Here is a 23169-nt window from a genome sequence, read left to right on the forward strand (position 1 = left end):
TAAATGGCATTATTAACATAATGATAAGTTGCTTTGTGGTAATTAAATAGTAGTAACACTACCAAACATATCAAATATATACTTCTAAAATATTAATATTTCTTTCTTCCACTTTTATTACTGTTTGTGGCATACAATAAGTAAGCCAATCAGATTTGCAGAGGGTGTTCTAGTAGGGAAATTGAGTTCCTGTGGCTTTTGAAATGTAGACATGTGCTTTACCTGAAATGAACTGTAATACAAACGGTAGTTAGCAGAAATAGTCAAGTAAAATATAGTATATTAATCTACAAGGAAGGCAGAGTTCTGATTAGAAGCTAAATCTGAGTATCAGCAGGGAGTGATAAAACCATGAGGAATACTAAAGCGACAAAAAGAAAAACCGCTTGGGTAGGCAGATTTATGAGCTGCCATTTGCTGCCAAGAATTCCATCTCAATAGCTGTCATCAGAAAAGCTCCCTTTTTTATCCTAAGATGGTCAGCTGGAGTCCTCAAGATTCCATCTGCTCCTCCTCTGAATCTCCAGCAGTTTATAGATCTTCATTTATTAAATCAAATTGTGAAAAGCCCCACTTTCCCCCTATTTAATACTGTAGAGGGAAACATCAATTTAAAAAGTGAATACTGGAGTTCAAAACCATCAACTTAAAATGATTTTATGGTGCAAGATAAAAAGGAAGTTGGTTTATACAAGGAAGAACTAATAGAGAGATATACTGATAATATGTCTTGGACAACAAATCGTCCTTAGTTGCCAACTATTTTGACCTCTGACCATGGCCAGGCAAACAGCTAAGCCCAAAGCAAGCAGGAATGGAAAGCAATGTTCAGACTTAGGGCTGATTCAGCAGGGAGGGAGGCTGGGGTGTGGGAGGACAGGTGGTCTATAAACAGCAGTCGGTCTTGGAAAGTCTATTTATAAGACAGGGAGATTAGTGAAACAATCTGCCTGCTTTGAAAGCGAGTGGCAGATGTACACGATGGGCCTCCTTTCCTGCATGCCACAGCTTCATGACAAATGCTGCTGACTCCCATGACATTGACGCTCCTTCACCAGATGCTAAGACAGTTGAAAAACAAGGGACAAGGCACAAGGCTGAGAAAAGTGGCTTTTCTACTGCTGGTAAAAAGCTCTGATACAGACAATGCATAGACTACTAAAAGCAAAGTGGTGGATAACTCTCTGGAAAGGATTTCAGAAATCTTCAATTCCCTGAAACAAACATCAATTCCCCTAAGTCAGGTTTGTCACCACGAAATATTACAATATGTTTTCACTTAGGTGTTAAGATTTCTATGTGAATTTCATCTGAGTTTGAAGATGAAATCTTACCAGAAAAGGCAAACTATTAACATTTACTCAAGTGTGATCATCGGCAGGATGATGTAAGACCCGGGCAGCTTCTTACCTGGTGGTAGCTATCTTTTCTCCCTTCTTCCAGTCCCAAAACACAATACTGTGAAAATCGTCTAAACCAACCGACACCAGACATTTTCCATCAGCTGTATGAAAACAACACAAATGTCAAATGACTCATTTCTTCAATGAAAAACCAAAACATTTTATATACTGTAAAGAGGAACAAGAAATTGACCTTAGAAGAATGCACTAAAGGAATCTCACTAAATGAAATGCAGAAGTACTAATAGTGGAGCTTCTCAATGTATAATAAGTAGATGCTGAACTGAATTGCTGATCCAGCACTCCAATCTCAGACACAGGGCTAGGGGGAGCTTCTCAAAGTCCCCAAAACCTTGTCTATTTTGTGTCAGATAAAGCTCATGACATTTACTGCAAGAGTCATTTAACTTTGTGACTCAGTCTATTCTGATCTCTAAAAAACTGGTTCTATTTAACCCTACAAGATAAGAGTATTATAGAAACCAAATTTAACCAATTTTAACTTGAAAATTCCTTCAAAAAATGACTTTATAATTTAAAAACTCTTAACTTCTTACTTTCCCTATTTCAAATGTAATAAGCTTGCTGTAGGACATTGAGAAAATACAAAGGACATTTAAGAATTTTGCAAATTTCTAGGCCTACATTTGATGCATATCTTACCAGTTTCCCTACATAAATGTGCTTTGAAAAAACAAAACCAGGATCATAGTGAACATACTATTATTTTCCACTTCCACTTGTTATATGATGAACATTTTCTCTTGATATTAAATATTATTTATAATACTATCAATGATTTGGACAGGCTGTTTGCGAAATAAAAAAAATATGTAAGAGACATAATTGAATTTGAAATCAAAATAGTTAATTTGATTTTTCATTTCAAGACCAAAGAAAAGGTATAGTCAATAAGTCTCTCCTTTGCTGCCAACTCACAGAGCTAGATTTACAGGAGAAGCGTCTCAGGTCAGCAGCTCCTCCCCAGCTTGGAGTAGGCTGGATATGGCGGCCAAGCTTACCAAGCCTCAGTTTAGCGGGGTGTCTTCTCTGACAACAGGGAGCATTATCAACAGGGTAAAGAAATGAGTATGTGATAAACTGCTTCTCACACAGCCCACTCAGGATTTCAACTGGTATTTTCAAAGATAGCCCTGGGGTAGATGTCAAATTAGGGTAGCCAGGAAATATAAAGGAGCCCTAGTCAAATTTGGATTTCATACAAGCAATGGATAATTTCTTAGTACGAATATGTCCCTTGCAATACTATATTGCATGAATATTATATTGCATGAGACATACTTATATGAAGAAATTATGCATTGCTTGTCTAAAATTCAGATTTAACTGGGTCTTCTGTATCCATATTTGCTATAGCTAGTAACCCTCCCCAAATGCTGGTTAACTCATGTCCAACCCCTGAGTGACTTTACTTGATCCAGAGACCATCCCCCAACCAACTAGTCTGCTCCTTTTCTGGAAGAAAAAAGGAAAGTAAGAAAAAGGAAGAGCCTGGGTTAACAAACCAAATCCGCCCCCCTCCCCGTCAATCCTCTACTGCCTCTAAGATGAGGCAAGGATTTGGAAGTTACATGAACTCTTTCAAGCTCCTAGACTATAGTATTAGGTGAAGACATTAACACTTTGCTAAAGGCCTAAATCACCACGAAGTGACTACTATAAACACGTGTCCTCTGAATCATAATGAATATGTCCTCATGCTTAAATGTTACCCGGATTTAAATTGTGCCTGGTCTCTTTTCATGCATTTGGAAGAAGGGACTGGTGATGACTTCTTGTTCAGAACTACCAACATGACTTTTACTAGTATCTCTTGGTGTGGCCTGGCTATGTTTCTATTTTAGCATGTCTCTGGTGATTTTGATATGAGAGTTCTCGTTCCCTTTTTAGATTATAAGCTCTTAAGACGTACTTATAGTACTTGTATCACATTTCCAACATGATCCTCATACTGAGACGTTTTTCAATGAATTTTGATGATACTGGTGACATTAGGAGGATGAGGGAGATAAAAATGGAACGTGTCCACGGATGGTATGGAGTGAATGTTCTGTTACATAAAAGTTTAAATCAAAAATTGCACAGATATTCAGTGTCTCCCCCTTTACTGCATTTGTAAATTCTACATTTTGTTTTCTTTTGTAATCTGGGTAGCTATATTAGATGTTCTTCTTAATGCAAATGTTCACACGTTTTAAGTGATAGTCTTTTTATTTTTTTACATCTTTTGAAAAAGCCCTTAAATTTCTTTTTTGCTTTTTGTTTCTTTTTATTAGAACTTCTATGAGGCCCCATCAGCTTGTCTTCACAGTTATACCACCTTTATACCCCAATCTGCGACATAGTAGCAATGAAGCCCCAGAACAAATCCAGAGGTGCCTTAACAAACATACCTTTTCTTTTAGGATGGTGACTTTTTCTTGAATTCTGCAAGTGTGGGGGATTTCTACATATCACACAGTTTTGAAATATAATTGTTTTGTGCTTAGTTGCTCAGTCGTGTCTGACTCTTTGCGACCCCATTGATGGTAGAAGGACAGGCTCCTCTGTCCATGGGGATTCTCCAGGCAAGAATACTGGAGTGGGTTGCCAGGCCCTTCTTAGGGAATCTTCCCAACCCAGGGATAGAAGCCAGGTCTCCCACATTGCAGATAGACTCTACTGTTTGAGTCACCAGGGAAGCGGATTTCTTCCCAGTTTTTATTTCCCCTCACAGAGGCTTGACTTTAGCTTTGAAAAATCCATTGTTCCTTGACCATTTAGTTGGAGTTTCTGACTTTCAAACATATTTTTAGAGTTTAGGAAATGTCCTTTCAAATCTTTATAGTCACGGTATGTATTAATTATGAATATTTTGTGACATAGTCCAGAAATAATTCTAAGGCACTTAATGTCAACAGTAAAGGGCAAATTAGAAAAAGAAATATTTTATTCAGGCAATTACAAGTTGGTCCTATATTCAGGACTCATAAAAAATGCATAGGTTTTTGGAACTGAAGCACAATGAAATTAAACAATCTCAGATGTGCCCTTGTGGAAATCACTTATGAAGGTTTTTAGAAATATGAGGATGATATTTAGGGTAGAAAATATGTATGTGGCTAAACTTTTCTCTTTCTAATTGGTTTTCCATTCATATGAAAGCACTTTTCCTGACTGCAAGCACAGAAATAAAGACCTCCATTTTCCGTGGACAGTGATAATAAATCCACAAGGTTAAAGAGCTGTTCAATTAAATGACACAATATAAATTCGTTCCTTCTTGTTGACGTAATTTACAGGTATGGGTTATGTTGTTGGAAATGTTTTTGATTAAAAATGTCTTCTTTTTGTTTGCTTTGGAAGAGAGGCAAGAATAGATTAATCCAAATTCCTAGTTGTAACTGCTTATCTGTTGTTTAGTTGTCATAGAATGTGCCTGCTTTGTATTCCCATGAGAATTTCTATTATCAATAGGTCTCCACAACATCCCCTCAAATGAGCAGACTTATAAGAGATAGGTGGGTGTGGGGGTACACTGAGGCACACAGATAGGCCCCTGGCTAGGTAATATCCAATACAGGTACCCTGTTTACATGGTTAAACTGGGAAATGTAAAACATCTCTCTCATCATATTGACTTAAACTCCTCAGTTTCCTCTAAGTATCCAAAAGGAAAGGTATAGTTTCTCCTGCTGCAGTTCACAAAAGTGTTTGGTTCAAGGCTATTTTAGCATAGGGGTCTCTTTTCACCAGAGGTGACAGGCTGTCCCATGTGGCAGCCTCTATGCACTACCATGCCCATGACACATTTACACTGGAGAATGGGGCTGGGGGTGGCTAGAACCCTGACCATTGGTTAGAGGGAGTAAGGAAGTAAGAGATCACGCTGAGTGACTCTCCTGCTAAAAGTTCACTCCAGCCCTGGTGGAGGGCAAGGGCAGGAAAGGGCAGGAGGATGAGCAGGGAGAGTGATGGCACAGCTCCTGCCACCCAATGGCCCCAGGCCTGGTGACTTTTTTATGGGACTGAGAGCCAGGAGCCCTGGGTCCCTGCTCTGGATCTCAGCCATACAATCAGACTCTCTGGATCTTCATTCTTGGCCTGTAAATCTGTGCAGGTATCTGTTTAAGGCTAAAGCTGTATCATTATAACACAAGGTATGACTATGAATATAAATTAAACTGAAGAGGCTGAGTTCACACCTTCAGAAGGGCCACAGAAACCATCAAGATCAACCAACCACAGTTCATCTTCATGGAACCATACATGGTGATGGATCAAACACAATTGATACTTCTCCATTTCCTCAATAGTCCTTATTTGTAGTGCTTTCTCAAACTATCACCTAGTTTTTTTGGCGCCATTTATAAAGTTAATATGGTATTTAAATTCTGAGACAAAAAATGTGATTTTTCACAATCAAAAATAACACATTTGCTGCATAAATGGGCTCTTCCCTAGTGACTGTTATCTGGTGAATAGAGAGTATATCGTTATAACGGAAATATCTTTTTATGCAGAAAATATTTATCTGAGCATTTCTTAATTTGCCTAAAACGGAATTAGAAGCAGGGACAGAATCCGCTTCTCAGCCTTTTCTTAGAGTATCTGGTTTCTCTATCCTAGGCAACGATCTGAGGGGCCTGGGATAAACTACTTGTATAGTAGCTTAGAGAATATGAGAAGGTGCACATGACATCCACACAAACCTGTACTGTGTGATTGGTCAGAGAATAAAGATAATTTTCATCCAAAGATGGTTTACATGTAAAGTTCTAGTAGCAGTAGTGAAAGGCAAGACAGAACTTATTAAGCAAAACTTCATTCATTCACATTTTTGGAGTAGCCCCTGTGTACACAGCGCTATAACATGCTCAGTGGGGAACAGAGAGATGAGCTAGATGAGTAGCTTACATTCTGAGAGGGCCACAGGAGATGCTAACACAAATAACCTCAGTACCCCAAGGACTCTAACAGGTACCCTAAGAGCAATAACAACAAATGGGTTAAGCAAAGCAGAGGGACAGGGCATTTCTCCTTGGAAGGCTGGAGTATAAAACTTTCAGCTTGGTCTTAAAGGATGGTTTAACTTAAACAAGACACATGAGAATAGCATAAGCAACGGAACACAGGCAAAAAGAAGGGCAGGAGTACATTTAGGCTCTCCAGATAGACAGATGTAAAGGAGCATGATTGGATTGGTGGGTGAAAACAGTGCAAGGGAAGACCAAGGCCAGATCATAAAAGGCCATGAAAGCTCAATAAGGGCTCAGCTTAGAGTCAGTCAGCCAAGTAGAGTCCGTGGAGCAGACATGTTACTGCACTTCCACAGGATTCCAGAAGGGGGCAGGATGGGCTGGAGGAAGTGGGGATGGGATGAGAGACCAGCATAACCACCATGGCGCAGGAAGTTCAGCATGAAGGAGGAAAGTAGAGAGGGAGGCATATAAGAGAGAGATTGGAGTTGTAAAATGGAATTTAACAACCAATATTACACATATTGCACATATTTGAGTGGAATTTAGAAAAAAAGAAATTACAGAATCAGTTTTCTGTAGAAAGTTAGAAATTTTTCCTACAAATCTAATATGTACAATTGGGATTATTAAAAATTTCTAGGTAAAAATACTTTTTGTGTTTTAACCCTCATTTTTCAATTCCAGCATAAAGAAATGGCCTTACTCTGAAGAAAATTATATTCGTCAGTCAGTATATTAACATCACTGTGTTCAAATTTTAAAGAGATGGAAACATCAGTTCTATTTTTTCAATATGAAATTTGACTTTCAAAACACCAGTGTTTTAAAGTGGCCTTTTGTAGAGAATTTGCAGCCCTCCCTCTAGTCCTTTATATTTTAAATCACAAATGCTGTCTTTCCATTTATTTCAAGAGATGAAATTGATGCTCTGAGTCACTGCCAGACATTTGCAACGATGGCTTTCAATGGCAACAGCTGCTCTGGATTTCAAATCTCTCAAGCAAATGCAGAACACAGTGTGAGCTCTGGGTAATGACTTAGGAGAGAGGAAATGAAGAGCAGGAAAGGTGGCGTGGTTTAAAGGCCACGTTTTTAGTGAGGTATTCACATATCCAATTTCCAATCTAAGACTGGGCAGCTGACACACAAAGGGCTCACCTCCTTACAAGCAGGACTACATCAAATAAAAGGATTAAAAAAACCCCAAAAAACCCAAAGTAAATGTGGAACCATCTGTCAGTGACTCTGGCGGCAAACTGGTGCTCACCTGAGAAATCGAGGGCACACACTCCTCTCTGATGTTGTCCTTTCAACAGTGACAAACATTTTAGAGTCTGCGTGTCCCAGACATGAATAGCTGCATCTCTTCCAACCTTAAATAAAAGGATGAGTGTTATTAACCACTTATAAATTATAATAAAAGTGATTTTGTTATTAGAGTCAAGTGCTGCTCAGAAATCAAACCCCACATATTTGGAGAATAGGAAGACCCTGGGAAATATTCTGGTCCAACTCCACTGCTTTTCAGAAGAGGAAGCTGAGGAACCAAGAGTCTAAATGTCTTGCTGGGTCCTAGCAGAGCCTGACCTGGTGTATGGCTCCCAGGTAAGGGACATTTAAGACTCTAGTTCAAATGTCTTCTGGGGTTTGTTCTGTCAGTTAGTTCTCTCCTTCCCTTCCCACCTTCTCAACTCTATACACAATTCCACTCCTTGATCAAAAAATACAGCTGTTCGTTTTCATGACACTATCTATCCTAAGAGCTTTTTTACTTGCCCCAATTATTTACCCACCTCAAGGAGGCCTGGACCTACTTTTACCCCTGGGAAGTGAAAGTTCCAAGGTTTAACTCTGTCATTAAGTGGCTTCTCCTCAAGGGGACACAAGCTTCTATCACACCAATTCCCAATAACAGATAAAACTATACCACTAAATTGGTTTTCCTCACTTGTAACGGCGGTGGTGGTTTAGTCGCTAAGTTGTGTCTGATTCTTAAGATCCCAGGTTCCTCTGTCCATGGGATTCTCTAGGCAAGAATACTGGAGTGGGTTGCCATTTCCTTCTCCAGGGGATCTTCCCAATCCAGGAATTGAACCTGGGTCTCCTGCGTTGCAGGCAGATTCTTTACCAACTGAGCTACAGGGGAAGCCACCACACTTATAATACACAGGGGGAAAAAAATCCTTGTTGGGTATGATGACTCTAAAAGGAAAAATGGGACATGAAGTCATGCATGTAACTCAGCAGAGTCCACCCAACTCTCACACTGGCCTGTGGAGGCCCAATTACCCCAGGAGAGGGTACTGGCCTACTGGTCTGCTTCCCACCAATTACAGTGTAAAGTGGATCTTCAGGGGTTTAGGTAAAGAACCAATCTCTGGTTTTTCTTTCAAAGGAAGGATGTTAAATACCCATGAATCAAGCACCATCTGTTTCTAAGAAAGACAAAAAAGGGGGAGGGGGCAGGAAAGAGTGAAAAGGCAAAGCAGTGATCAATTACTTGTAAAATTTAATGTCAGCTAAGACAGACTAGATGATCTAATTTACAGTTGGAAGAGAAGCAAATCAGTTTAAATTAATGGCTCTTTCCTTCTGGGGGATTGTAATCCTTTTCCAAATAATAAAAGAGCTATGAAGTCTTTCCCCACCAAATGCACATTTCTAGGGGCTGACTCTCTATATACCTCAGTTCATCCATGGCTATGAACATCAGGCTATAAACCCTGCTCAAAGACTTCTACCTCCTGTCAAGTCTCAGAAATAGTTTGTTGTCTCATGTTAATCTTTGACCCTCATGAAAGTGAAAGTCACTCAGTTGTCTCTGACCCTTTGTGACCCCATGGACTATATAGTCCATGGAATTCTCCAGGTCAGAATACTGGAGTGGGTAGCCATCCTCCAGGAGATCTTCCCAACCCAGGAATCAAACCCAGGTCTCTTCATACCAGTAGTTTTTTCTTGGAATTTGCCACTCTGATGTTGAGGATCAGGTGAAGTATTTCCTACAGTTAAAAGCTCATGATAAAACCAAATAAAAATGCAATTTAAACATTGGTAGAAAAGAGCATAATACTGAAAATACTGTTGATAATACTATTGCTTTACCAGCAATATCTAAGTTTAATAGATTCTTTGCTGAATTGAACACAGAGCTCTGTTTTGAGGAGCTTTTCAATTATAGACTCAATCCAAAGTTTAGGCATTCCAAGATGGTTCAGATAAAATTTAGTTTTTTGAAGCCTAAAATATAAAATAATGAATGAGCCCAAATTAATACAACTTTAAGTTCTATAACAATAACAATACACTAAATGTTACACTGGTATTAGAATATGGTTTATTCAGTAAACAGTTTTGAGTACCTAGGATATACTGAGTTCTGAGTAAGGAGGTAAATATAGTTAAGACTTCATGGAACTTAAATTATTTTAGTTTCACCTAATCCTGTTCACAGATTTCATCATGTCAGAATAAGAATCCCTCAAAGGCGTCCTAAAAGTTCTGGTATGTACTGGTTGATTTTCCCACCATCATGAAATGATCCTGTACTCACTGAACCTTCAACTTCCTGTGCTGTGCTAAGTTGCTTCAGTCATGTCTGACTCTTTGCAGCCCTACGGACAATAGCCTGCCAGGCTCCTCTGTCCATGGCATTCTCTAGGCAAGAAGACTGGAGTGGGTTGCCATTTCCTTCTCCAGGGGACCTTCCCAACCCAGGGATTGAACCCCGGTATGTATTGGTTGATTTTTCCCACCATTATGAAATGATCCAGCATTCACTGCACCTTCAACTTCCTACCTCAGGTTTATTTCTACCAAATGCTTCTTGAGTTTCTTAAATGTAAACTGAGTTCAAAATTAAATCCTCTCTTCAGCTAAATCCGCATCTTACAGGGGAGATATATACCTGCCCAGTAGCCACGTAGTCCTTCACTGGATGAATGGTCAGGCTGAGAATGTCATCGTCGTGTCCCAGGTACAGCCTCTGCGAGTGTTGCTGCCTATTGTACACGACAGCAACCGCAGCAATGTGATAGACCACTTCTCCAGCTTGTGTGTAGAACAGATTGTTTCTACAATCGTAGCCTCTGTAACTGAAGCACAGGCCCAAGAAACGCATAGTAGTTGAATAAGCAGTGAATGTACAGAGCAGAAGTTGTGAGAAGATAAAGTTACAGGCTAACAAGGACACGGACAAGTAGAACCCAGGTGTCTCCACAGTTGCCTGTGACAATGATCTTCAATGAGGGAATGAGGATCTCTGAAAGCAAGTGATGACTTTCAAAGGGGCAAATGGACACTGGTAATTTAAACAGAATTTACTTCCAGAGCCTCAGCTACTATATGTGCTTTCTCTTAAAACTGACCAGTCTGAGAACACACCTGTGATGAGGGCCAGGTTTTCCTTTCCCACTTCCCATTTCCTAACTGCCTTCCTCCCAGTTTGGAAGTTAATCCTCTCACTCATCTGGAATCTTACTCTGGTGTGCTACCTTCGAATGTCAAAACTTCCAGAGATACCAAAACAATTTTTTGCTTTTAACAAAACTGAAGAGTGATTTAACTGAATCGTCAGCTGATGGATCATTAAACTACACTTTTGTGTGATATATTAAAATCACAATCTATATTTTTGGCCTGTAACTCAAGAAGAATTTAAAGAATTGACTACCATTGCTGTGATAAAACTGCCTCTATTCTCATCTACTTAAAAAAGTTGATATGAGTAAGTTTTCTTAGTGCTTACATTAAAAAGTGCAAAATTGGAATAGATAAAATGCTAAACTGTATTACCATTTAGCAGTAAGAAATATATATGCACATATATCTGAACTCATTGAAAAAATTCTATCTTAATAAATATTCTTTCCAATAAAATTTTTTATGCTTAATAACTTTATCAGAATTTATACTATCTTTATATTGATTTGGCCAGCTATTTATTATTAATATTAATAGTTATAACAATAATTAAATCCAGAAAAAATGTGTTAATGCTAAGAGCAGCACTGTCCAATAGAAATATTATGTAAATCACATAGGTAATTTAAAAAGTTATAATTGTCACATTAGAAAATGAAAAGGAACCGATGAAATTTATCTTAAGAATATTTAACCCAATATGTCCAAAATATCACGTCTACCTGTAATCAATATAAAACATTTTAATGATGTGTATGCTTTTTTTACATTAAGTCTTCAAAATCTGGTGTGCATTTTCTATTTACAGCACATCTTAATTCAGAGCAGTCACATTTCAAGTGTTCATTGGCTACAAGTAGATACTGTATTGGAGAGCATAGAGTTAGAGTCATGGTCACAGCGAATTAAATTTAATTTGAACTGATAGATATGTTTTTTCCTTCTTGAAGTTAAGACAGGGTGATCAATAAAAGACTTACCAGCATAAATATAATATATTAGGGTAAAATTCTGTGGGAGAAGTAGAACAGAAATACAGGTTCATGTATTTTTTAAACTGATAATGATGGAAATCAAACGTCTGTGGCATTTAGGTTCCATTGGAGCCATTTAAACAAATAATGTGAGTATTTATAAAACACTGGATATCATACTCTTTGTACAAGCATTTAAGCTTAGGTTGAAAAAGCTTCAATGTCAAAATGTGGAAAGTTGCACATGATTTTCAAAATTCAAAATTATTTAGGACATATATGAACAAAAGTGTTTCAAAGAAGGGTTGTCCTGGGAAAGCCAGCTGAACAGAGCAGGAGTTACGGAATGAAGGAAGCAGGGACGGAGAGAATGAAGTGAAATCACGAGGAGTGACAGTAACACATGCACCACGAAGGGACATGAAGCAGGACAAATACAGACACGCACGCTGAGAAAACTGGACAGAGAGTCAGGGTTAAAATATTAAGCACAAGTGAGTGCACGGTGGAGAGGAGAGCCAGCCTGAAGTGGGGCAGCACTGAAAAGCGTGACAAGTTGATAAGGATGGTGACATGTCGCCTACCCGTGTATGAACTGGAGTTTCAGGCTGTCCTCAGGAGCCTTTTCTCGTTTGAGGAAGGGCACTACATGGTTTTTCTCTTTACTTTGTTGCTTTAGCTGAGGTAGATCTTCTTTGTAAACCTTCATGGGTAACAGAAACACTCAGTGAGAGACTCTTCAGGTTTCAAATACAGAAATATCTTGGCATTCTCAGGAAATCTTTAATTGCCGGAAATCAAGTTTTTTAAAACATTAGAAACTAAAAGTGGTCACAAGAGAAAAAAAAGGGCACTATATAATGGCAAAATGGTCAACTTACTGAGAAGATTTAACAATGGTAAATATTTATGCAACTGACAGCATCTAAATCTGCAAAGCAGATATTAACAACTAAAAGAAGAAATAAATATCAATACAATAATAGTTCAGTTCAGTTCAGTCACTCAGTCGTGTCCGACTCTTTGCGATCCCATGAATCACAGCACGCCAGGCCTCCCTGTCCATCACCAACTCCCGGAGTTCACTCAAATTCATGTCCATCGAGTTGGTGATGCCATCCAGCCATCTCATTCTCTGTTGTCCCCTTCTCCTTGGGAACTGTAAAATCCCACTCTCAACAATGGATTGAACATCCAGAGAATCAATAATGAAAACAGATTTGAACAATACCACAGGCCAAAAGAATAGATACTTTCAAACTGTGGTGCTGGAGAAGACAACAGACCAAATACTCTAACAAACAAATATGGAACATCTCATTTATCAGCAGCAAAATATACATTCTTCTCAAGTGCACAAGGAATTTTCTAGGACAGATAATGTTAGACAACAAAACAAGGCTCAATATATTTAAAAAGACTGAAATTATATCAAGTATCTTTTTCTGACCACTATTGTATGAAACCAGAAATAAGTATGGACCTAACAAGAGCAGAAGATATTAAGAAGAGGTGGCAAGAATACAAAGAAGAACTATACAAAAAAGATCTTAATGAGCCAGATAACCATGATGGTGTGATCACTCATCAAGAGCCAGACATCCTGGAGTTTGAAGTCAAGTGGGCCTAAGGAAGCATCACTACAAACAAAAAGAGTGGAGGTGATGAAATTCCAGTTGAGCTATATCAAATCCTAAAAGAGGATGCTGTGAAAGTGCCGCACTCAATATGCCAGCAAATTTGGAAAACTCAGCAGTGGCCACAGGACTGGAAAAGGTCAGTTTTCATTCCAATCCCAAAGAAAGGCAATACCAAAGAATGTTCAAACCGCCACACATTGCACTCATCTTGCACACTAGCAAAGTAATGCTCAAAATCCTCCAAGCCAGGCTTCAACAGTACATGAACTGAGAACTTCCAGATGCTCAAGCTGGATTTAGAAAAGGCAGAGGAACCAGAGATCAAATTGCCAACATCTGTTGGATCATAGAAAAAGCAGGAGAGTTCCAGAAAAACACATACTTCAGCTTTATTGACTATGCTAAAGCTTTTGATGGTGTGGATCATAACAAATTGTAGAATTTTCTTCAAGAGATGGGAATACCAGACCACCTTACCTGCCTCTTGAGAAATCTGTATGCAGGTCAAGAAACAACAGTTAGAACTGGACATGGAACAACGGACTGGTTCTAATTTGGGAAAGGAATATGTGAAGGCTGTATATTGTCACCCTGCTTATTTAACTTATATGCAGAGTACATTATGCAAAATGCTGGGCTGGTTGAAGCACAAGCTGGAATCAAGATTGTTGGGAGAAATATCAATAATCTCAGACAGGCAGATGACACCACCCTTATGGCAGAAAGTGAAGACGAACTAAAGAACCTCTTGATGAAAGTGAAAGAGGGAAGTGAAAAAGCTGGTTTAAGACTCAACATTCAGAACTAAGACCATGGCATCAGGTCCCATCACTTCATGGCAAATAGATGGGGAAACAGTGGAAAGAGTGGCTGACCTTATTTTTCTGGGCTCCAAAATCACTGCGGATGCTGATTGCAGCCATGAAATTAAAAGACGCTTACTCCTTGGAAGGAAAGTTATGACCAACCTAGACAGCATATTAAAAAGCAGAGACATTACTTTGCCAAGAAAGGTCCACCTCGTCAAGGCTATGGTTTCTCCAGTAGTCATGTATGGATGTGAGAGTTGGACTAAAAAGAAAGCTGAGTGCTGAAGAATTGATGGTTTTGAACTGTGGTGTTGGAGAAGACTCTTGAGAGTCCCTTGGACCACAAGGAGATCTAACCAATCCATCCTAAAGGAGATCAGTCCTGGGTGTTCATTGGAAGGACTGATGTTGAAGCTGAAACTCCAGTACTTTGGCCACCTGATGCGAAGAGTTGACTTATTTGAAAAGACCCTGATGCTGGGAAAGATTGAGGGCAGGAGGAAAAGGGGACGACAGAGGATGAGATGGTTGGATGGCATCACCAACTCAATGGACATGAGTTTGGGTAAACTCTGGGAGTTGGTGATGGACAGGGTGGCCTGGCATGCTGCAGTTCATGGGGTCGCAAAGAGTTGGACACAACTGAGCAACTAAACTGAACTGAACTGAATGAACAAAGCTAACTTGAAGTATCTTTTAAATAATTGGGATTTAAAAGAATTCTTTTGAAAAAATTCATACATTCTTTTGAAAAATGTTCTTAATCAATTTATATCCAGATAATATGGATCACAATAAACTGTGGAACATTCTGAAAGAGATGGGAATCCCAGACCACCTGACCTGCCTCTTGAGAAACCTGTATGCAGGTCAGGAAGCAACAGTTAGAACTGTACGTGGAACAACAGACTGGTTCCAAATAGGAAAAGGAGTACGTCAAGGTTGTATATTGTCACCCTGCTTATTTAACTTATATGCAGAGTACATCAGGAGGAACGCTGGGCTGGAAGAAGCACAAGCTGGAATCAAGACTGCCGGGAGAAATATCAATAACCTCATATATGCAAATGACACCACCCTTATGGCAGAAAGTGAAGAGGAACTCAAAGGCCTCTTGATGAAAGTGAAAGAGGAGAGTGAAAAGGTTGGCTTGAAGCTCAACATTCAGAAAACAAAGATGGCATCGGGTCCCATCACTTCATGGCAAATAGATGGGGAAACAGTGGAAACAGTGTCAGACTTTATTTTTTTGGGCTCCAAAATCACTTCAGATGCTGATTGCAGCCATGAAATTAAAAGACGCTTGCTCCTTGGAAGGAAAGTTATGACCAGCCTAGATAGCACATTAAAAAGCAGAGACATTATTTTGCCAACCAAGGTCCGTCTAGTCAAGGCTATGGTTTTTCCAGTGGTCATGTATGGATGTGAGAGTTGGACTGTGAAGAAAGCTGATCACCACATAATTGATGCTTTTGAACTGTGGTGCTGGAGAAGACTCTTGAGAGTCCCTTGGATTGCAAGGAGATCCAACCAGTCCATTCTAAGGGAGATCAATCCTGGGTGTTCATTGGAAGGACTGATGCTAAAGCTGAAACTCCAATACTTTGGCCACCTCATGCGACGAGTTGACTCACTGGAAAAGAGTCTGATGCTAGGAGGGATTGGGGGCGGGAGGAGATGGGGACGGCTGAGAATGAGATGGCTGGATGGCATCACCGACTCGATGGACGTGAGTTTGAGTGAACTCCGGGAGTTGGTGATGGACAGGGAGGCCTGGCATGCTGTGGTTCATGGGGTCGCAAAGAGTCGGACACGACTGAGTGACTGAACTGAACTGAATATAGTTACTTCAGATAAATATGAAAGGAAATTATTAAATAAAATTATCAATAAAATATAATTTGTTATAATTTCTTCTAGGTAAGAAATCTCTTGATTATTCAAACGTGTAAAATGTGGCCTTGCGAATCATGGTAATCACTCTTGGGAATTATCCGACTTTCATGACCCCATGAACCTTCCAGATCAGACCTGGATATAGAGCAAAGCTCTTGGCCTAATATAGGACCTAAAATATGCTGTTGATTGGGAGAACATTCCCTATAATTTAAATGTGGATAAAATCCATCTTTTGTCTGCCATGTACTTATGCCCTGCTATCAAGAGATAAAAATTAAATACATTTAAATGAAATTTAATTCAATCAAACTACATTACAAAAAATCATGAAAATATTATAATAAAGCTCTTATTTAGTTTTTGACCAAAAATTGCTCTGAAAAAAGGAAGTCAGGAGATATCTCACTTCTGCCTTGTCTATTACAGATGCAATGAACTAAGCTTTTAAAGTCTAATGATAATTATTCATCTGAATTCAGATGCTTTCATCAGCTTATCAACTACTTTAGAGAACTGAATTCTAGTCTCAGCATTTTGCTGCTTATTTGAACAAGTCTCATAAGTTCTGTGGGCCTCAAAGTCCATCTGTAGAACAGACTCCCAGCTCAGGAATAACTCAGGAATCAAATTCAGACAACATGAATCAAATAACATAGGTGAAAACTTTAGAAAGTAAGACATCAGGGAGATTATATAAATCTTAGGCATGAATTTCAATCAAGTCATTCCTTTTCATTCTTTTATGAGTACCATTTTATTAAATAAAAACATCTCAACTAAAAAAATTGTTTTTCTCTTTCATTTTCCTTACATTGTATGTTCACTTTGCTTTCCCCTTTCATGTTCATTCCATTTCACCTTGATATTAGGGTATAATATTGTTTAATATTTTCATATTTACATATTAATAATTTCCTTTCAAATCTTTATCTGTAGCATAATATATTGTATTAATACACAGTCAAACTGATTTAGTCTTGAAGTTGACCCAAGCCATCAGTTGGACTACTTTTGTGCTAATCTAATTTTTCAAACATTGAAAGCAGTGAGTGACAGTTACGGGCTGGGAAAAAAGTCATCATCTGAAAAGTCATACATTCAGAGCTTATGTAGAGGCAAAGCTAAGTAGCACACAGAATGTGCATCTAGGGAGAAGACCAGATCCACTTTCTTATTCTAACACTACAGGCAGTATGGATGCGGGGAAAGTACTTAACCTTTCAAGGGTTACTGTGGGGTTGGATTTGGTGTACGTAAAGCACAGGACGTGGCCCCACAGAGATACTTGATACATGGCAGCTGCCATAGGCCTGTGGTAAGTTTCCGTGGGCAACACTGACAGTTGCTATGTCTGAAATTTGAAATCTTATTCACTCTATGTTCATTTATGGAATCTGCTTCACATAGCTCTGTTAAATGACAAGGAAGAAAATAGAACCTCGAGAGTTATTACCATTAAGAAGGCGATATGTGTCCAGATTCCAGTGAAGTATTGTGCATTTTAATACACAGTTTAGTGCTAAATTAAATATCGATTAAAAAAATAGTACCCAAATAGTTGTAACTGTCCAACTTTTTTACTAAAGATGATTTCTGACTGGACAGATAATACACATCATATTTGGGTTTTTACTTTAATTAATTGGATAATGGTCTCCATAAGCTAAGAGAGACACGAGGACAATCGCTCATTTGCAAACTACCATGCCTCCAGGGTCTCTTGTTCTATACAGAAAACACATGCTTTAATGATCTGCTGAGAAAAATGAAAAATCATGTAACTCACTTGCACATTTTTCTGTAATAGATATTTAAAATTTTTAGCTGCTAGGAAAATCCCATGGATGGAGGAGCCTGGTAGGCTGCAGTCCATGGGGTAGCGAAGTCGGATAGGACTGAGCGACTTCACTTTCACTTTCATGCATTGGAGAAGGAAATGGCAACCCACTCCAGTGTTCTTGCCTGGAGAATCCCAGGGACGGCGGAGCCTGGTGGGCTGCAGTCTATGGAGTCGCACAGAGTTGGACACGACTGAAGTGACTTAGCAGCTTAGCAGCAGCTGCTAGGAAAGCAGAAAACCCAAATTGTCATGGGTTCTGCTTTAAAATTTGCTACTACCTTCTTAAAATTTTTTTGCTGACATGATCAGTAAAAGCCTTATTTCAAATCAGTATTTAAAGACAAGAAGTTGGCGATTTTACTAATTCTTTTTTAAATTTTCTTTTGCCGAAGGACTAACCAATTGTATTGCAGTGTCTGATTTGAATGATATCGAGATTTGGGGTTATAAGGTATTTGTTATAAGGCTTCCTGTTTACTGACCTGGCGATCATAATTGATTTGAGTTTCTTGCTCAATATCAGAGTCCAACTCCGGGACGTCAGATAAATCCGAATCAGATTCTTCACTGTAGGAATCAGTGCCGCCGTCTGCAGAAACACCCCCACAAGAAACAAGCAGAAATTCTGAGACTCTTAATGACTAAAAAGTTTATTTAAAAATATTTTCTTTCTTCTATCCTACTGAGTTCAATAAAAATACACCATAATTTTCTTAAAGCATCTTTTTTCTTTCATCTTTTGGTTAAGTTGGGCATACCTCTCACCCTCTTTTTAGGAGTATTAACAGACTAGCGTAACTCCCCCCACCATTTCCACACTTGTATTAGATAATGGATCTTTGGGTTTTAAATCTTGCTTTGAAAGAGAGAAAAGGGGAGACGGGAAGGTTTTACCATGGAGGAAGCTGGGTCAGAAGGAAAGTCAACCACTTATTCAGTAAAAATCCTCTTTAGCCTGTTAACATGAACACCAAGTGCTGGTAACTGTCATGGTCAGAACTGCTGCAGAATCCCTCCCAATAAAAGCCATTTCCTCACATAGTACATGGTCATCACTACTGAAAGTACAATAAATTAAAGGACCAACATATCCACTGACCTGGAACACAGCTGATCCTGACTGTGGATCATTCTTTGATCCCTATTAGAAAGGCAACTCCTATTGCAAATGTTACTTTGTCACCTGACCCAGCAGCCCCACCATCCATCAGAATTGTCCTAAGGAGGCCGAAATGTATGTGTAGTGTTATTTTCAAAAGTTAATTCTTCATGTAAACTTTAGACCTTCAGCTTTCATTTAGTATAAGCAAAATTCTTTGAAGGAAATTATCCAACTGACCCATATTCGATTGACCTATATCTCAAAACGTTTTTCCGTTTATTTTTATTTTAAAATTTATGGTAAGAATGAATTTTTCAAAATGGCTTTAACTCTTTACCTTCAGAAGAGATGTCAGGCCACTACATGAAATTTTTATTGAGAAACAAACAGATGTTGAAAAATTATTACTGATTTTACCCTGGGGTGCAGTTTCCAGCAGGCCATTGCTGACACCTTCTGGAATAAATCTCCACTGGAAAACCGAGTGGTCAGCCCCTCCTGTGCTTAATACCCACTGAAAGTCATGAGACCAGCGGACGTTTGTGACATGTGCAGAATGGCCCACATACTTTCTAAATTTGGCTCCTGAAAGATATTATTGAGAAGATTAGTTATGAAAAAAAAACTTGTTGGTTAAAAATTACATTCCTATTCATGTTGAGGACAAAAGCTTTAAATACACTAGAAAATATAATCTTCAGTCTTATATATAATAAATAAGTGAGTGTTTCAAAAGATATGTCAATCATTTCAGTATGGATTAAGCTAAAACTAGGTCTTAAAATCTGAGCTCTGCTTCTAAAGGCACATCTGAACCTGTCCAAATAACACCGACTGCTTCACTGATTCTGAAAATAAAAGCTAAAGAATAAATATCTTATACATTCTGATTTAAGTATGAGATACAACAGGCAATCCTTTACAACTGAGAAACAGAAAATAATTCTGAAGGGGGAAATGTTAAGTTATTGTTTGGGGTCATATGATGTAGAGTTGGGAGAAAGAAACTTTTTTCTCTTAAGTTGATTACTTTTACTCAGTGAACACCATCCCTGGGTAGTAAATGCAATAGAAAAGCTTTGTGAACTTATATTTGGCACTGAAACAAAGTCTCCAGTGTATACACAGCAGTATAAAGGCACTCATGGAAGGAAGGTCCATCTTATCATGTGGAGGCCTAGAACCCCAAAGACTGTGGGATATTTCCAGGGCCCACAAGCACCCCATCCCTTCTTCAGAAACACTTCTATCTATCACAATCCCTCTAAGTGGCATCTCTTTAATGGGGGAAAGCCACCTGTTTAACTATCACATGCTTAAAATTTAAATACACACTGGGGAGATAATGATTAAATTTATAGTAAGGCAAACATGGCTGCTATGTGTTATTTAACTGAGAGCATGTTCTGACCAGGTGCTGCTGCTGCTGCTAAGTCACTTCAGTCATGTCCAACTCTGTGCGACCCCATAGATGGCAGCCCACCAGGCTCCCCTGTCCCTGGGATTCTCCAGGCAAGAACACTGGAGTGGGTTGCCATTTCCTTCTGCAGTGCATGAAAGTGAAAAGTGAAAGTGAAGTTGCTCAGTCGGGTCCCACTCTTAGCGACCCCATAGACTGCAGCCTACCGGGCTCCTCCATCCATGGGATTTTCCAGGCAAGAATACTGACCAGGTGAGGTTTTATTATATCCGGGCCTCCAAAAAAGACAAGGGGGATGCTGCCACAGAAGGGGAAAGGAAGGACTCGAGTCTCAAAAGCAAGCTTGCCCATTACAAGGCGTTTCCTAAATCAGTTTAAAGAGATTAGACTGTTAATAAAGTCAAACAGATTCTAACTCTGATCATCTGGAGATGCCGGTTGATGATAATTCAATAATTATAAAGTAAACACTTTCTTTCCACATCTCAGTAGACCTTGCTAGGCTATCCTTTGCTGCTCTGACCTTTACACCTTCCTTAGACAGGATTTAACCCATCTCTTTGGAGTTGTTTTAAAAATGCCCACAATTCTAAAAACATCAAACTCATAGAAAAACATGGTAGATTTGTGGTTATGAGGAGATTGGGGGTTAGGGAGATGGTGAGATGTTGGTCAAAGATATACTTTCAGTATAGGATGAATAATTTCTGGGGAACTAATATACAGCATGGTGACTGTACTTAATAATACTGCCTTATATATTTGACAGTGGCTAAAAGAGTAGACGTTAAATGTTCTCAGCGCACATGTGCGTGCGCACACACACACACAAAATAACTGAGGTCATGGATACGTTAACTAACCTTAAAGTAGTGATCATTTCACATTTACATAAATAAAATCACCATGTGGTACACTTTAAACATATACAATGTTATTTGTCAATTTTATCTGAATAAAGCTGGAAAAACATGTCCACAAATTATCTGATACAAATCAAAACAAATAGACTGTCTAAATGTGTGTGACATCCAAGAGGAGGTTATAAAAGGCACTGCGGATGCATCCTTGCTCTTTCCTGGATCTCTAGATACCTCGTGATGAGGACACCCAAGCAGCTCAGGGAGAGGCTCACACAGCAAGGAACTGAGGCCTTCTGCCAAGAGCCAGATGAGGGAACACCTTGGAAGAGGATCTTTGGCCTCAGTCTAGTCTTCAGACGACTGTAGCCTCATGAGAGACCTGGAACTAGAATCATCCAGCTAAGCTGCTCCTGAATCCCTGACTCCCCAAAACTATGAGATAATAAATGATTATTGATTTAAGCTGCTAAATTTGGGAGGGGGAGAATTTGTTATACAGCCATAGCTAGCTCATACACCCTTGGTAGGCTGGAACTAGAACCTTCAAACATTAGTGTCATCAAATTTGTTGTTTAGTTGCTAAATTGTGTCTGACTCTTTTGTGATCCCATGGACTGTATGTAGCCTGCAGGGCTCCTCTGTCCATGGAATTTCCCAGGCAAGAATACTGCAGTGGGTTGCCATTTCCTACTCCAGGGTATCTTCCTGACACAAGTATCAAATCCATGTCTCCTGTACTGGCAGCCAGGTTCTTTACCACTGAGCCACCATGGAAGGCACCAGTGTCATCAATATTGAGGCATTATTGCTCTGATCTTCCTTCCTGTCCTCTTTCTCCCTCGCTTACTCTGCTCTAGTCTCACTAGCCTCTTTGCATGCCGGACCCTCTTCTGCCTCTATCTTTTGCGCTTGTGTTCTGTCTGGAATGCTCTTTCCCTGCATCTCTGAATGGCTGGCTCCCTCACCTCTCTCAGGTTTCTAGTCATATGAACCTGAATCAGTGAGCCCTGCTTTGACCACTCCTGCTTAAAACAGCAATACCCTACTGCCCCACGTGAGCACTACTCCCACTGTGTTCTTCATTTTTCATCATAGCCCTTCTCACCAACAGATGTGTTTTTATTGTTTTGGTTATTGACGATGTCTCCTCAGTAGGACAAGAGCTCCAGGGATTTCTGCTGGACCTATCTCCAGCCTCTAGAATAGCACTGAAATATTTACTGAATACATGAAGGTCACATCCATCTGTTCCAAGGTTTTCCTTAAGACACTGAGTGGCTTTACAAAACCTCCTGGACCCTAAGGAAGGTTCAGCCCTCAGCTCTCATCTCCTCTCTATTGATTCTTTCTCCTTGGCTTTACATATGATCGGTAATCCCTTGACTGCCAAACATTCAGCTCCAGCCCTGAGTGAACTCTCCTCAGAGTGTTGATGGCCTGTGTGCAATGCCCACTTGGATGTCTAATAGTTGTTTCAAACTGATCATGGACAAACCAGGAGCTTACCCTTCCCTTCCAACTCTGTTACCACCATAACGCGCGTGTACACACACACAGACACACACACCCTTTTACTCTCTCATTTTCCCATCTCCGTAGATGGCACTAGCATTCAGCCCATTGATCAAACCTAAAATTTAGGAGTCATCGTCAACCCCTCTCTTTCTATTCCCACACCCAATCCATGAGTGTGATCTTCAGGTCTAACTTTACATTGTTTTCTAGTCTCAACCACCTCTCTTCACATCCATTCCTGACACCTTTGTCCAAGTTACATCCTCTATCACTCAGGCTCTTGTGATAATCTCTACTTGA

At 39.4% G+C, this 23169-nt stretch overlaps 1 protein-coding gene across 2 annotated transcripts in view; it reads right to left on the bottom strand.

Moving 5' to 3' along the window:
- EML6 (EMAP like 6) overlaps positions 1–23169 on the bottom strand; it is a 287760-nt gene that overhangs the window by 83912 nt on the left and 180679 nt on the right. For both annotated transcript variants that reach the window (XM_088841461.1, XM_088841460.1), the window contains 6 exons: positions 19489–19656; positions 18452–18558; positions 12366–12484; positions 10293–10479; positions 7653–7758; positions 1411–1504 (listed from right to left, as the gene is read on the bottom strand). In XM_088841461.1, the coding sequence (XP_088697587.1) occupies positions 1411–1504; positions 7653–7758; positions 10293–10479; positions 12366–12484; positions 18452–18558; positions 19489–19656 (781 nt within the window). The remainder of the gene's footprint in view (positions 1–1410; positions 1505–7652; positions 7759–10292; positions 10480–12365; positions 12485–18451; positions 18559–19488; positions 19657–23169) is intronic.

The sequence above is a fragment of the Moschus berezovskii genome, chromosome 11, assembly GCF_049115385.1.
Source record: "Moschus berezovskii isolate FMDL1 chromosome 11, NW_MosBer_1.0, whole genome shotgun sequence".
Taxonomy (NCBI): Eukaryota; Metazoa; Chordata; class Mammalia; order Artiodactyla; family Moschidae; genus Moschus; species Moschus berezovskii.